General features: G+C 48.1%; 1 protein-coding gene across 2 annotated transcripts in view; it reads right to left on the reverse strand.

Annotated features, from left to right (window-relative positions):
• Positions 1-15,128, reverse strand: part of EEF2K (eukaryotic elongation factor 2 kinase) — a 65,187-nt gene that overhangs the window by 5,248 nt on the left and 44,811 nt on the right. For both annotated transcript variants that reach the window (XR_006963591.1, XM_047087567.1), the window contains exons 12-17: positions 13,592-13,669; positions 12,697-12,759; positions 11,214-11,348; positions 10,872-11,060; positions 6,354-6,478; positions 1,655-1,833 (exon numbers count right to left, since the gene is read on the reverse strand). Coding sequence is in view for 1 of the 2 variants with exons in the window: in XM_047087567.1 (XP_046943523.1) it covers positions 1,655-1,833; positions 6,354-6,478; positions 10,872-11,060; positions 11,214-11,348; positions 12,697-12,759; positions 13,592-13,669 (769 nt within the window). In the remaining variant the exon portion in view is untranslated. The remainder of the gene's footprint in view (positions 1-1,654; positions 1,834-6,353; positions 6,479-10,871; positions 11,061-11,213; positions 11,349-12,696; positions 12,760-13,591; positions 13,670-15,128) is intronic.

The following is a 15,128-nucleotide window of genomic DNA, read 5'->3' on the forward strand; positions in this document are numbered from 1 at the left end:
TTCCTGACCTGAGTGGGCAGGTGATTCAAGCCTAGCCAATCAGAACACTCTCCCAATTCCCACCCGCCTTAGGGACTTAAACATAGCCAATCAGACATCCAGACTTAGGCACAGCCAATCAGAGTAAACCATCTCAATGAGCTCAGTGATTGGCTTAAGGGTGAGGGGGTGATTCCATTTGATCCAATGAGAATCAGGGTGAGGATTTTTACAGGCCTAATTAGGGAACGCATGAAAGTGGAAGAAATAAATAGAAGAAATAAAGATTATTAACAGTTTCATGTCAGTTCTGGAGAGGTTTTTGCTTCCAAGAAAATTTGTGCAAAGTGTACAAAAACACTTGGTTTTCAGAGTTTTTTGGATTTAGAAATTTCAAATAAGGGATTTTAGACTTGCATTATTATTTGCTTAGTTTTTTTTTTTTTTAAGTTTCTTTATTTTGAGAGAGAGAGAGAGAGAGAGACGGACAGAACAGGAAGGGGCAGAGAGAGAGGGAGAGAAAGAACCCCAAGCAGGCTCCATGCTGTCAGAGCAGGGGCCAATGTGGGGCTTGAACCCACAACTGGTGAGATCATGACCTGAGCTGAAATCAAGAGCCAGAGGCCTAACCAGCTGAGCTACCCACGTACCCCTTATTGGCTTTGTTTTTTTTTCACACACCTTAAAAAAACTTTAAACTGTTAAATATAGGCTCATCCTATGAAATCAGGAGTTCAGTATGCTTATTATGTAACAGAAAAAAAAATATATATAGTGTGCACATCAACTGATGAATGTATAAACAAAATGTGGTGTATCTATACAATGGGATATTATTTGGTAATAAAAAGGGATGACGTACTGATAACCTGCTACAATATGGATGAACCTTCAAAACAAGATGCTAAGTGAAAGAAGCTAGACACAAAAGACCACATATTGTATGATTACATTGATATGAAACATCCAGAACAGGTAAATCCATAAAGACAGAGAATAGGTTAGTAGTAGCCAGGGACAGAGGAAGGGGGAAATAGGGACTGACTGCTAACCGGTACCAGGTTTCTTTTTGGTGTACTGAAAATGTTCTGGAATTAGATAGTGGTGATGGTTGCACAACATGATGAATATACTAAAAACCACTGACCCATGCACTTAAAAATGGTGACTGTTGTGTAATGAAAATGTCAGTTCAATTTTTAAAATTGCAAAAATACCAAACTCCTAATATATAACCATTAAAATAAAAATGTTCATTTGCATCCCAGCTCCATAAAGCCCCCTCCTAAACCAGCACCATATGGGTATCCAGCCTGTCACGCAGGGCTGGTATGTCTCTTTCTCCCCTCCAGTGAAAGAAGAGACTGTCTTAGGGCACCTGGTTGGCTCAGTTGGTTAAGCGTCTGATTCTTGATTCCGGCTCAGGTCATGATCTCGGGATCCATGGGATTGAATCCTGAGTCAGGCTCTGCGCTGACAGCTTGGGATTCTCTCTCTCCTTCTCCCTCTGCCCTTCCCCCCTCCCCCCCTCCCCTCACTCTCTTTCTCTCCAAGTAAATAAAAACTGAAAAAAAAAAAAAGAAGAGATTCAGTCTTGCCTTTGCCATAATTCCCACTGAGACAGGAATTATGTCCCTCCCTGTTCCATACCAGGGGCAGGTCAGCCAGGCCCTACCTGATCTCTGCGGGTCCTTCTCCAGCCCACAGCCGCCGGTAAACAGCATCTCGGCCTCCCTGGCCAGCAGCGTGTATCGAGGCTCATCTTGCATCCCATCATACTCCCCGCCCTCATCACAGTCTGTCATCTCCAGGGCAGTGTTGTACCAGCGCAGAGCCTCTGGCCAGTCTCGGGACCTTCCAGGAGATACAAAGGAAAAGTTGGAGGTTACCATGGCAATGGGCAGAGGGAGGAGACCCATCAGCAGGAGAGGCAAGTCAGGGATCCCAGTGGGGCCACCACCTATGATTCATGACCCGTGGTACCCAGTGCTACCACATCTAAGGGGTGTCATTCACATTGCAGGTTTAGATATTAAGACAGTAGTCAAGTAGCTTTCCCTAGCAAAATTGGTATATTACCCAGGATACCTGGGTGGCTCAGTTGGTTAAGCATCTGACTCTTGATATGGCTCAAGTCATGATCAAGCCCCGAGTTGGGCTCTTTGCTGACAGCAAGGAGCCTGCTTGGGATTCTCTCTCTCTCTCTCTCTCTCTCTCTCTCTCTCAGCCCCTCCCCCACTCACCTCCATGGTATATTCTCTCTCAAAATAAATAAATAAACATTTTTAAAAATTGGTATATGTATTACACAATTTCCAACAGATGATGTAGCGTATTTTGAGGAAGGGGGCATTTTTATAGTTTGTACAGAATCACACTACGGGCTAGCATTAGCAGCAGCTGGTACCCAGCCAGTCTGCTCTTTGACTTGAGTAGGAGAGGCGGTGGGTGGAGGACCCTTTCTCAAGGCCTCCAGAACCATCCAAGCTAACAGCAGTCACTCAGCCGCATCTTATCCTCTGCCTGTGCTGGCCAGCTCTGGAGCTCCTCCAGCACAACCCAGGGCTCTCCCCAGAATAGCCGGCTTTTCTCTGGCTCTGCCCCTCCACCCTCAACTCTTTCTCCCTACTACGAAAGGCCAAGCCACCAAGGGCATACAGGGGTTCCAACCAAATCTGAACAACATAAAATACAAAGCAAACAGGGCAGCGGGCTCTTTCTTGGGGTGTACTAACTGCACAATACAAAGCATGTGAGTAACTATTTATAGCATATCAGGAAAGAGCAAAGAGAGACGCAGATAAGAAAGTCTATGGGTCTCCTGAAATGTGCCAGGAATAACAGCTCCAATGACTGGCTGGCCTCTCCTCTGAGGCCCTACCCGACCTGGCTCCACCCCTATCTTAGAGCCCATTAACCTCCCCCACGCCAGACGGGCTGAGCCACTTTCTCTTCCCAGAACGTGCCAGACTCTGTCTGCTGTTTGCCCCCACTGCTCCCTCCTCTTGAGCGCTCTTTCTTCAAGTCTTTCCATGCCTGGCTCCTCATCCACCCAACCTCAGCTCATACGTCACCTCTTGGGAGACACCATCCCAAACACTCTATTTCCTACGATGACCTCGATCATATAATCCCATAATTCTCCTGTTGACTTATTCAGTTGCTTATTATGGCTTCCCTTGGCTAAAACACAAGCTCCAAGAAGGCAGGGACTTGGTTGTGTCCGCTGCGGCATTCCCAGGGCTCGGCAAATAGCTCAGCCTTCCTAAATGTCTGTTGAATGAATAAACGTAAACAAGTGGCTGGCTGGGATGGCGTTCAGGAGATAATAATGATTCCATTTTATTTCACAAAAAGGGGAAATCATTTGAAAATTCTTGGTGACCTGACAAACTAGGGTTTGAACAGTGGACTGAGGCCACTAAACTACATCATCTCACCCTTCTCAGCTTTGACCCTCCCTGGTCCAGAACGGCAAAGCAGAACTGCCCCAAAAGCATTAAACAGGAAAGAGGAGGACAGGCTTAATCTCTCCCTGCCCGCCTCCCACCACACCCTACACCCCGAGATTAGGGTGCCCACCTTGCCTTCGAATCGCCAATGATTTTCCTTCCCATATTAAATGGCAACTTCTGGGGTACCTGGGTGGCTCAGTCGGTTAAGTGTCTGACTCTTGATTTCAGGTCAGGTCACAATCTCATGGTTCGTGAGTTTGAGTCCTGTGTTGGGCTCTGTACTGATAGCATGGAGCCTGCGTGGGATTCTCTCTCTCTCTCCCTCTCTCCACCCCTCCTCCACTCACACTCTCTTGTGCGAGCTCTCTCTCTCCCTCTCAAAATAAACAAACATTAAAAAAAATAAATAAATGGTAACTTCTGAGAAAGTTGAAACCCCTTACATGTAAATGTGGGCCTACATGGGGCCCTGCCTTACCCAGAGCTGGCCCTTAATTAATAGTCTCTGAATGGAAGAGGCTGGAACTGCTTGGAATGAGGAAGAAGAATAAGAAAATGACTATGGCAGAAGCTATAAAAGCAAATGTTGACAGATTTAACTACATAAATATTAAAAACCAGTTGCCCCAAACCCAGTAACAATGGTCACACTGTGTGGAACATGTGCCACCCCCCTCCCTCACGCTGATGACAGCCATCTTCAAAAATATTTTTTTAAAAAAGAAGCATATGCCTCAGAGTTGATAGCCTTAATGTTAAAAAATTCTTACAAATCAGGGACACCTGGGTGGCTCAGTTGGTTAAGTGTCTGACTTCGGCTCAGGTCACAATCTCACACCTCGTGAGTTCGAGCCCCGTGTCGGGCTCTGTGTCAACAGTTCAGAGCCTGGATGGAGTCTGTTTGGAATTCTGTGTCTCCTTGTCTCTCTGCCCTCCCCCACTCCCACTCTGTCTCTGTCCCTCAAAAATTCATAAACATAAAAAAAAAGTGTTTTAAATTCTTACAAATCAAAACAACTGTCATCTCAGATAAAAAGTAAATAAAAGGCATGAAGAAAAACACACAAAGGTTTCTTAAGGACCTCAGATACAAATATTCAATGCCCAGCTCCAGCCCCCTCCCACCATGCAATCAATGGGCACCATATACGTTGGCATTTGACCTGACATAAGCATGTCTTGTCTTTGCCTTCTTCTTTGTCTCCCCTCCCCTCTTTCTTTTCTTTTCTTTTCTTTTTTCTTTTCTTTCTTTCTTTCTTTCTTTCTTCTTTCTTTCTTTCTTTCTTTCTTTCTTTCTTTCTTTCTTTCCTCCCTCCCTCCCTCTTTCCTTCCTTCCTTCCCTTCCTTCTTTTTTCTTTCTTTCTTTCTTTCTTTCTTTCCTCCCTCCCTCTTTCCTTCCTTCCTTCCCTTCCTTCTTTCTTTTTTCTTTCTTTCTTTTCTTTCTTCCTTCCTTCCTCCCTCCCTCCCTTTCTTTCTTCCTCCCTCTTTCTTCTTCCTTCCTTCCTTCCTTCCTCTTTCTTTCTTTCTTTCTTTCTTTCTTTCTTTCTTTTCTTTCTTTCTTTCTTTCTTTTTTTCTTCCACCTCTCTCTATGCCAGTATAGTTCTGAATCTGAGAAGCAAGCCAGTACACAGTACATTGGAGGAGAGGGGACAAGACCCAAGATTTGGCTCTGCCACTTACTAGCTACCTGACCTTGGCCAAGTCCCTTCACTTCTCAGAACTACAGTTTACTCATCTGTACAATGGGGCTAGAAACACCTCCCCTGTCTGTGTCCGAGAGAAGTGTGGGTTCGTTTATTCAAACAACTAGTAAGCCAGGCCCTGCACTAAGCGCTGGGATTATAGAGATGCAGGAGACCCCAGTTCTTGTTCTCAGTGAGATCACAGATCTCAGATCTCTCAAAATCACAGATACGAAGGTACAGTCGAAAAAGAAGGGGACGTGATTGTCACACTAGGTATCTGATAAAATTGTGGACGCATGATATGTAGTAGAGGTGAGATGTCACAAATGGAGACATTTTAGACACTGAGAGCTTGATACGATGCAGCCACAGTCCTGACCTTCCTTAAAGGAAGCCAGAAAAGATGAGACCTCGACCCAAAGAGGAAGAAACTTCCAGGCTGCTCCAACCCTGCAGGTTTAGATAATCATAGTGCCCACCCTGCTCCCATCCAGAAAGCCACGGGCCTCTGAGGACAGCAGGAACAGCTGAGATCCAGTGGGAGCCAGAGGCTGAGCAAGGGGTCGCATTATGAGTTGAATTCCTTCAAAGGATCTCCACTGTTGGGACTTCTGGGACTTCCCACTGGCTAAGCCAAGGAGAGGAGATGAAGCGGGGCCACACCTCCTGCCCTCCACTGCAGAAACCAGTCTTGGCACCGCAGCCGGAGGGACAGCTGGGAAAGTGCTAGCACCTGCAGCGGGGGAGCCTTCAGGAGACTCAGAGCCACTCTGGAAACTCACACCAGGCCTGAATCTCCATGGGATCTTGCTTCCTTTCCTGCTCTCCCTCTCAGAAGTGAAAAATAACATCACAAAAATAAAAGTAGAAAGAGGAAACTAAAGTCACCCATAATCCTAACATCTAGGGACAACCACTCTGGACCTAAAGCAAATCTCTTGGCAGAATGGCTGGGATGTCCCTGCTTTATCTGCCAGGCTCGGGGAGGATTACAGGCATCATGTCAATGAACCCTCACATAACCACCCTGGAATGCAGGTTATATAATTATCCCCATTTCACACAATGAAGACACTGAGATCACTTGTCCACAAGTGAAATAATTTGTCCACAGTAGGGGACTGGGACCGGGGGAACTGAGCCTGGAACCTGGGTCTGTGCTGATACTGAGGGGGAAGTCCCCGCCTGTGGCCCAGGTTCCCACCAGCTCCACTTGAGCGACAGCCACGGTACCTGTCTGGGCTGAGGTTCTGGCCAGTGTCAAAAGCCCGAGCCACCAGGATCATGGACTGTCTGTCGCCAGCTTCAGCTGCCTTCAGTAAGTAATCGAATCCTTTAGTTCTATTCTCTTCTGTTTCCTGTCAATACAGACCAAAGAGGGGGAGAGAAACGGAAATGAGGCAGGGAGGAATGGAAGCTTAGCCCACTCTTGCTCACTGCTCTGATTCCTCCAGACAGCCACATCATCTCTTGCCTCCAATAGGGCTCCTTGCTTCCATTATTTAAAAAGTTTTTATTCTGGGGCGCCTGGGTAGCTAAGTCAGTTAAGCATCCCGACTCCTGATTTCGGCTCAGGTCATGGTTTGTGGGTTCAAGCCTCGCATCAGGCTTTGCACTGACAGTGTATGGTGTCTGCTTGGGATTTTGTCTCTCCCTCTCTCTCTGCCCCTCCCCTGCTCACTCTCCCTCTCTCTCTCTCTCTCTCTCAAAAATAATAAACATTTTTTAAAAGTTTTTATTTTTAAAAAGTTTTTTTAGGGGCGCCTGGGTGGCGCAGTCGGTTAAGCGTCCGACTTCAGCCAGGTCACGATCTCGCGGTCCGTGAGTTCGAGCCCCGCGTCGGGCCCTGGGCTGATGGCTCAGAGCCTGGAGCCTGTTTCCGATTCTGTGTCTCCCTCTCTCTCTGCCCCTCCCCCGTTCATGCTCTGTCTCTCTCTGTCCCCCAAAAAATAAATAAACGTTGAAAAAAAAATTAAAAAAAAAAAAAAGTTTTTTTAAACTTTTTATTTAAAAAGTTTTTAACAGCTTTATTGAGGTATACTTCACATACCATACAATTCATCCATGTAAAGCACTCAATTCAGTGGGTTTTAGTACATTCACAGAACATGCAACCATCCCCATTATCAATTTCAGAATATTTTCATCAGCCCAAAAAGAAACCAAAATACCATACCCTTTCACTGTCACTTCCCAGTTGCCCCATCCCACCCAGCCCTAAGTAACCACGAGCTTACCCTCTGTCTCTAGAGATTTCTCTATTCTGGACACTTTATATAAATGCAATCATATAGTACGTGGTCTACTATGACTCGCTTAACTTCACATAAAGGTTTTAATAGATTGGTGCTTTGTTCTTTTTATGGCAAACAATATTCCATCGTATGGACAGATCACATTTTATTCATCAGTTGGTGGATGTTTGGGTTGCTTCCACCTTTTGGCTGAATAATGAATAATGCTGCTATGAACATCTGTTACAAGTTTTCATGTGGATGTGTGTTTTTATTCTTTTGGGTAGATAGCTAAGAGCGGAATTGCGAGTCACATGTAACTCCTACTTAGCCTTTGGAGGGGCTACAGTGGCTGCACCATTTCACATTCCCACCGACAGTGCACCACCTGCTTCCATTCTGCTCCCCCAACATCCATCCTATAGCAGCAGCCGGAGGGATGCTTTTAAAGACCAGGTCAGGTCACATTACTTTATCAAAGCTGCCCATGGCTTCTTATCCCCACTCAGAGACAAATCCAAAACCCTCACATCAGCCCATGAGGCCCTTCTCAACCACCAGGCTTCAAGAAGTATGGGAGGGGAGGGCACCTCGGGGGCTCAGTTGTTCAAGCATCTGCCTCTTGATCTTGGCTCAGGTCATGATCTCAGGGTTCTTGTGATCAAGCCCCACCGCGGGCTCTGTACTGACAAATCCCTGTTTGGGATTCTTTCTTTCTCTCTCTGCCCCTCCCCTGCTCACGCTCTCTCTCTTTCAAAATAAATAAAAAACAAAAAAAAAGTGTGGCAGGGACCACCAGCTGCCTCCATATCCATTGTCCTCCACCATATTTTGGGCGCCACGTGGCTGACTAGCTACAGGCTACGTTTCTCAGCCTCCCCTGGAGCCAGAATTCTGTCCTAATACAAGAAGCCCCTCCGGTCACTCTCAATCACCTTGTCTGGTATTTTCTCCTCAGCACAATAGAACAATGCCTGGCATGGGAGGTGCTCAATAAAGGCTAGTTATTTTTAATTCTGTTGGAAAGATTTTTGTTAATTATGATCTGTACTATATCCTTCTCCATTTGAAAAGTTTGCTCCATGAGAGCAGGAACCTAGGACGGTGCCCAGAGTGTTGGAGACTCTCAAAAAGCATGTGCTAAATTCATGCATGTGTTAGTAAGAAAACAAACAAAAGTCCCAAAGGAGGGGGCAGTGGAGAAAGTGGGTGATGGGGTTTCTAGGGCACATAGCGGCTTCTCAGGGTACACACCCATCATTTCTTTTGCTAAGCCATAAGCCTGCTGGGACACAGCTTACTTCCTCCCTGCCTGCCCTGTCCTAACCGTCCACCCACACTCCTGCTAGGGAAAGCTGCCAGAGTCTATCCTCCAGAGAAAGGCCTTTGAGAGGCTTACAGGTGAGAGAGGAATCTGAAATGGCTTGTAAATCCCTTTACAAAGCTGCCAGAGTGTGGTTTGTGTAAACAGCCTGAGGTCACAAGAAGATCTCCCCCCAGTCCTGTTCCCTCACCACTCATGCCCGGCTCTGGGCTTACTTTATTTAGGCCTCAAATCCTTCTGAGTGTCCTCTCTGGACACAGAGTGCCAGGCTCTGTGGCAGATGCTGGGGGAACAGGCCAAAGGCAGCAGTATGCTGGAGCCGGCTCTCTGGGCTCAGGAGAACTGACCATGAAATTATCGGGAATTTTGCAAGCCGACTGTAAAACACAGTCATTATTAAAAATTACATAAACTTACAATTAAATGAATTATATTAAAAACAAAGGCAACAAATACTCAAAACTCATGACTTTTTTTTTTTAAACTCATGACTTTCTATTTATTTTAACTATGATGTACTGTTGTCCATATTCTTCAGATTATTTATGTCTATTTCTGGGTTTCTCAATCTTGCACTACTGACATTTTGGACCAAATAATTCTCTGCTGTGGGGGCTGTCCTTGTATGGTAGGATGTTGAACAGCATCCCTGGCCTCTATGCACTAGATGCCAGTTGCAACCCCAATATTTTGACTACCAAAAGTGTCTCCAGGCATTGTCAAGGGTCCCCTGGAGAAGGAACAGCAGAATGACTGGTTGAGAACCACTGGTCTCTTGAATCTGTACGACAGAAATACCGTACATTTCTTTGTATTGGGGCCTTGCAAATGGCACCGTAGTCACACTTACATCACAGAAAGTGGAAAATAGTACAGATCAGAGGGCTTTTTAAAAAAAAAAAATTTGTTTTAATGTTTATTTAGTTCTTGAGAGACAGAGACAGAGCATGAGAGAGAGAGGGAGACACAGAATCTGAAGCAGGCTCCAGGCTCCAAGCTGTCAGCACAGAGCCCGATGTGGGGCTTGAACTCACCAACTATGAGATCATGACCTGAGCAGAAGTTGGATGCTCAACCGACTGAGCCACCCAGGCACCCCTCTTTTTTGTTTTTTTTAAGTAGGCTCTACGTTCAACATGGGGCTTTGAATGCCCAATACAGGGCTTGAACTCATGACCCTGAAATCAAGAGTCTCATGCTCTTCTGACTGAGCCAGGCAGGCGCCCACCTACAGATCAGACTTTGATTGTTCTTTTCGATGGTCTTGATGGAAAGCAAGGGATGGAGAAAACATTAATAATGCAGATTAACTTTACAAGTGTGTCACATCTGTAAACATGACATTGTCACTAGCACGGGAAATTGAAGAAACATTTTTCAGTATTTTTTTTTAAGTTTATTTTGAGAGAGAGTGCACAGGAGAGGGGCAGAGAGAGGGAGGGAGGGAGGGAGGGAGGGAGAGAGAGAGAGAGAGAGAGAGAGAGAGAGAGAGAGAGAATCCCAAGCAGACTCCACGCTGTCAGTGCAGAGCCCCATGTGGGGCTTGAATCCATGAACCATGAGATCATGACCTGAGCTGACACCAAGAGTTGGATGCTTAACCAACTAACTAAACCACCCAGGTGCCCCTGTGTTTCAGTAGTTAAAACAATTATCTGATTCAGCAAAGAAGTTGCTCACATCAGTGGCAAATGAATGAAGTTCCAGTTCTGACTATCCTGTCACCTCTGCCCCCTCTGCCTGGACAGCTCACCTCCCACACTCTGCCTGGCTCACTCCCACTCAGCTTTTAGGCCTAACTCAGAGGTCACCTCATTCATCCGTCCCACAAATGTACACTGAATATGTACTGGGCATCGGGCTCTGTTCTCACCACCAAGGATACAGATGGAACCCGCCATCAAGGGGTTTCACCGACCCCGTGAAACCCACTCAGGGCCCTTCCCATCTGCTTCCACCACTACTTTCTGTTTCTCCCATCATGCCATGTCATAATTGCCTGGAATCACGACTGTCACCTTGCACTCATTCCCCAGTGGCACATCCCAGTCCTACCAGTTTCAGCTAACCTGCAAGTGCCTGGCCCCACACTGGGGCTCAGAAGTTTCCGGGGCATGCACAAACCTGCAGGATGGAGAGGACGATGACTGAGCACCCCCTCCCACCCATGACTGGGTCCCTGCCGCCCCTCACCTTCAGAGAGACGTCGGCCAGGATGTGGTGGGGCAGCTGTGAGCACATGAGCCCCAGGGCCACGATGGCCTCCAGCTCGCCCAGGTCGGCCGCGTGCTCCAGATGGAAGACGGCCGACTCGCGGTCCCAGTCCTCGTCCTTCTCGCAGAAGCGCCCGCCCTCGTGGTAGCGCACCATGGCCAGATGGACCTACCACACAGACTTGGCAGTTGGCCCAGCTGCCTGGGCAGAAGCACCCAGGGCCGCCCAGCCAGCCTGCGGGAGGAAGCGATTAGCGGAGCAGAGGCGTGAGCTGGGCTCTGGGTCAGCGGAAAAAGGGCTCTGAAGCGGGCATCACCGTACCTTCCCCAGAATGGACTTCCCGATTTTTTTTTCAAGGTCCAGAGCGTTAAGCCTTTGCACTTCCAGGGCCACGGCGGAAGGTCTGGGCAGGTGGAGGCGGGAGGGGTTGAGGAGATTCCACTTGTCCACGCACACCTGAAAGAGGGAACCAGGCATGGAAGTTTGCAGGCCAGGGAATGAGGGGCTGGGGACGCAGGCCCCACCACCAGCCGTCAGTTGCTCCTACCGCGTGAGCCTGGCTGGCAAGATGCAGGGGGCGAACCCTTAAGGTATCAAATTTTCTTGGACAAACACGGCTCCATTTCTAATCCCTCAAATCCTGCCAATTTACGGGCGCTGAGGGAATATTATAGCACGAGGACACAAAGGCCAGTGGAATGGACTGCAGCAGTTCAAAGTGTTTCCCACTCGTTTATCAAGCAGGATTTGGTTGGGGAGGTTGGACCATAAGCTGCCTCCTTGGCCAGTGACCCACATGATGGGCCAGAAAAGTCTGACTCGAGACCCTGCAGCAAATCCACTTCGCTTTCCTCTGTGCATCCACAGGAAGCTTCGGGGAATAGGTTTGGAAAACACATCATGTTCCAGCTACAGACACCCTCTTCCAAAGGTCCCTGCAGGACCGAGCCAGGCAGCTGCGTGCATATATGTGCGCTAAGCATCCTGCAATGCACAGGGCACCCCCCACGACAAAGAAGGGCCCAGCCCAGAATGTCAGAATGTCAATGGCACCACGGTTAAACAACCCTGCTCTACACTGTGTTGAGACCTTGTACCATCGGTAAACACCACGTGGTAAATGCTCTGTGTTCTGGACGGAGCAAGAGTCAAGCCTGCTGAGGCAACTGGGAAAGGCTCCCGCAGGAGGTGCCACAGGGGGCCAGTCTGGGGGAGCAGATGGGCTTTGAGGAGATGTGACCACAGTAGGAGGAAGGACCTGGCAAGTGGGAGACTCACAAAGACTAGAGGGTGAGAGGTTCACGTGTGTTTCTGGTTCAGCTAGGGAAGGGTTCCCAAGGATTGGTCTTCCCACATCTGCCTGATGATAATGAGCTTCTAAGATGCTTGTTAGAAACACTTGCCGGGTGACCTGGGGAAAGCTGCTTAACAGCCCCGTTTTCTCGTATGTAAAATGGGGATGAATAACATTAGCCTGTCTCACTGGGTGGTTGATAAGTAAATGAATGAATTCTCTGAGGCACTTATACACAGGCATTACTTTACCATGTGAGCCGTGGCCCTTATAGCCCCCCCTCCAGGATGGGCTACCCTACTTGTGTCTACGCCTCTCCGCAGATCCCCCAGTGTCCCGCCCAGTCCAGGGGCTCAAAAGTATTTGCCAAGGGGACTGGCTCCTTTGCACAATCTTCCTTTAGCTGATGTGTGGGGCGCCTGGGCAGGCAGCAGTGACACCAGGGAGGAGAAACAGGGGCTGGAAAAGGCAAGCACGTGGTCACGACAAGGCTGCCTCAGGGAGCATTACCCGTCCGGAGCTGCCCAGGCTGTCTTCGTCAGACTCGTACCTCCGGTTACCGTTTGAGTGGCCCTGAGGGAGGTGAAGGGTAGAGTGAGCCAAAGAGCAGTTCCCAAGAACTGGTCCTGCCCTCCTCCCCAGGGGACCCTCTTCCAGGGGACTCTCCTCCTAGGGGACAGGCTCAGCCCCCTCCAGGAGACCCTGCTCCCAAGGGACAGGCCTGGCCTCTAGGAGGGGCAGCTGGAACTCATGTGCCAAGAAGAGAGAATGCTGGGTAACAGGCAGGACCAATGTGCTGGTGTGCCCACAGCCTTCCTCTCACCCTCCCTGTGTGCACAGATGGAAATGACTCAAAGGCACAGGATCGTGACAGGTAAGTACCAAGAAAACCTCCTTCCCCTTACCAAAGCTCCCATAATAGGTCTTTACTCGCAGTAACAAAGCTGAGACCAAAGGGCTCTCAGCAAGACTGGTTTGGATGCTCAGATTCAACTCTGGCACACGGGAAAACCTCTAAGTGGCAGACACTGCCTGAGCCACCCGCACCAGTGTCCTCCAGCGCACTCCCCAGGATGGCCAGAACACCACGCATTGAACGGCGTCCTTCCGCCCACACCATTCCAGCCTATTACCCAGCACCCTAGATTCCAGTTTCCTCATAAGAGTTGTCTGCCATTTTCAGTCTTATGTAATCGCCCATACTTGTTCCTTTACTAAACTTTCTGGTCCCCATAACCCTGTTTTATCTTCTGCCCTGCCTTTATTTTTATCTGAAATGATCTTGGGTATCAATTTACCTATTATGTTCTCACAACGCACTCACATTCCTCCCCACCCTTCCGTCCCCCTGGACAATGAGGCAACAGAACACTCTGGTCTCATTTCCCTGGGGGGAATTCCTTACATGTTCCCGGGGCTCTGGGTCATCCAGCTCACCCCGCTTCTCACTGGGGTATCCGCTGTCCCCACTGTTCTCAGAGTCCTGCGGAGAGAAGATGGCCCTAGGGTCTCAGTGGTCCTCTGAGTGGTGGTTACTTCTGGACACTCAGCCATTTGCTATCTCTCCTTTGTCCTATCACTTCAAGTAACATCCCCTTCCCTCTGTATTGCTGATTGGGTGACAAGGAAACAGTACAAAGTAGTGGCGCAGACCTTGGGCTCTGAAGCCTGGGCTCAAGTCTGAACTTTGTGACTTGCCAGCTGGGACCCTGGACAGCGATTTCCTTATCCATGAGGATTCATGATAGGGCCTACAATGAAGGGCTATGAGCAAGAAGTGAGGTGTTACTCACGGAGAGTATGGACCACAGGAAGACCAATCTATTATTAAGAGGGGCTCGGGGCGCCTGGGTGGCTCAGTCGGTTGAGTGTCCAACCTTGGCTCAGGTCATGATCTCATGGTCTGTGAGTTCGAGCCCCACATCGGGCTCTGTGCTGATAGCTTGGAGCCTGGAGCCTGCTTCAGATTCTGTCTCTCTTTCTCTGACCCTCCCCCGATCATGCTCTGTCTCTGTCTCAAAAATAAATAAACATTAAAAAAATTTTTTTTTAGGGGCGCCTGGGTGGCGCAGTCGGTTAAGCGTCCGACTTCAGCCAGGTCACGATCTCGCGGTCCGTGAGTTCGAGCCCCGCGTCGGGCTCTGGGCAGATGGCTCAGAGCCTGGAGCCTGTTTCCGATTCTGTGTCTCCCTCTCTCTCTGCCCCTCCCCCATTCATGCTCTGTCTCTCTCTGTCCCAAAAATAAAAAAAAAAAAAAAATTTTTTTTTAAAAAAAGAGGGGCTCACAGGCAGAAAAACAAAGGCTGGTTTATGACGTATGACCCATGGACACAAATGTAGCACTGAGTGCAGTATTTACTACAATGGAGCCCTCTGCCAAAACTGGGGCACATTTTTTATTCTTCTGGACAATTCGGAATCTCTAACTTCAGTCATTTGTCTACCAGTGTTCAGTTCTGGCCATCTCTGCATGTCACCTGCATCACTATTCGGCTCACACTTTTGTTTCTTTCTTTGTTCTACTAATTAGTATTTCAAACATACCTCTAAGAATAGAGAATACTAAAATGAACTCCTATGCACCTCTCACCTGGCTTTGTCCGCTCTTAACATTAGGTCTTAGTTATTTCAGATCTTTTAATTTTTTTTAATTTAAAAATTTAATTTTAGAAAGAGAGAGAGTTGGGGAGAGGGGCAGATGGGGAGAGAAAGAGAACCTTAAGCAGGCTTCACACTCAGTGCAGAGCGCCACACGGGGCTTTGATCCCACAACCCCGGGATCATGACCTGAGCCAAAATCAAGAGTCAGACCCTCAATGGACTGAGCCACCCAGGTGTGCCTGGATCTTTTATTTTTTTTTAAGTTTTTTTTTTTTTTTAATTTATTTTTGAGAGACAGAGAGTGAGCAGGGGAGGGGCACAGAGAGAGGGAGACACAGAAT

This window comes from Lynx rufus, unplaced genomic scaffold (assembly GCF_022079265.1).
Source record: "Lynx rufus isolate CCGP_SWC_20201006 ecotype Redwood Valley unplaced genomic scaffold, mLynRuf1.p SCAF_23, whole genome shotgun sequence".
NCBI lineage: Eukaryota > Metazoa > Chordata > Mammalia > Carnivora > Felidae > Lynx > Lynx rufus.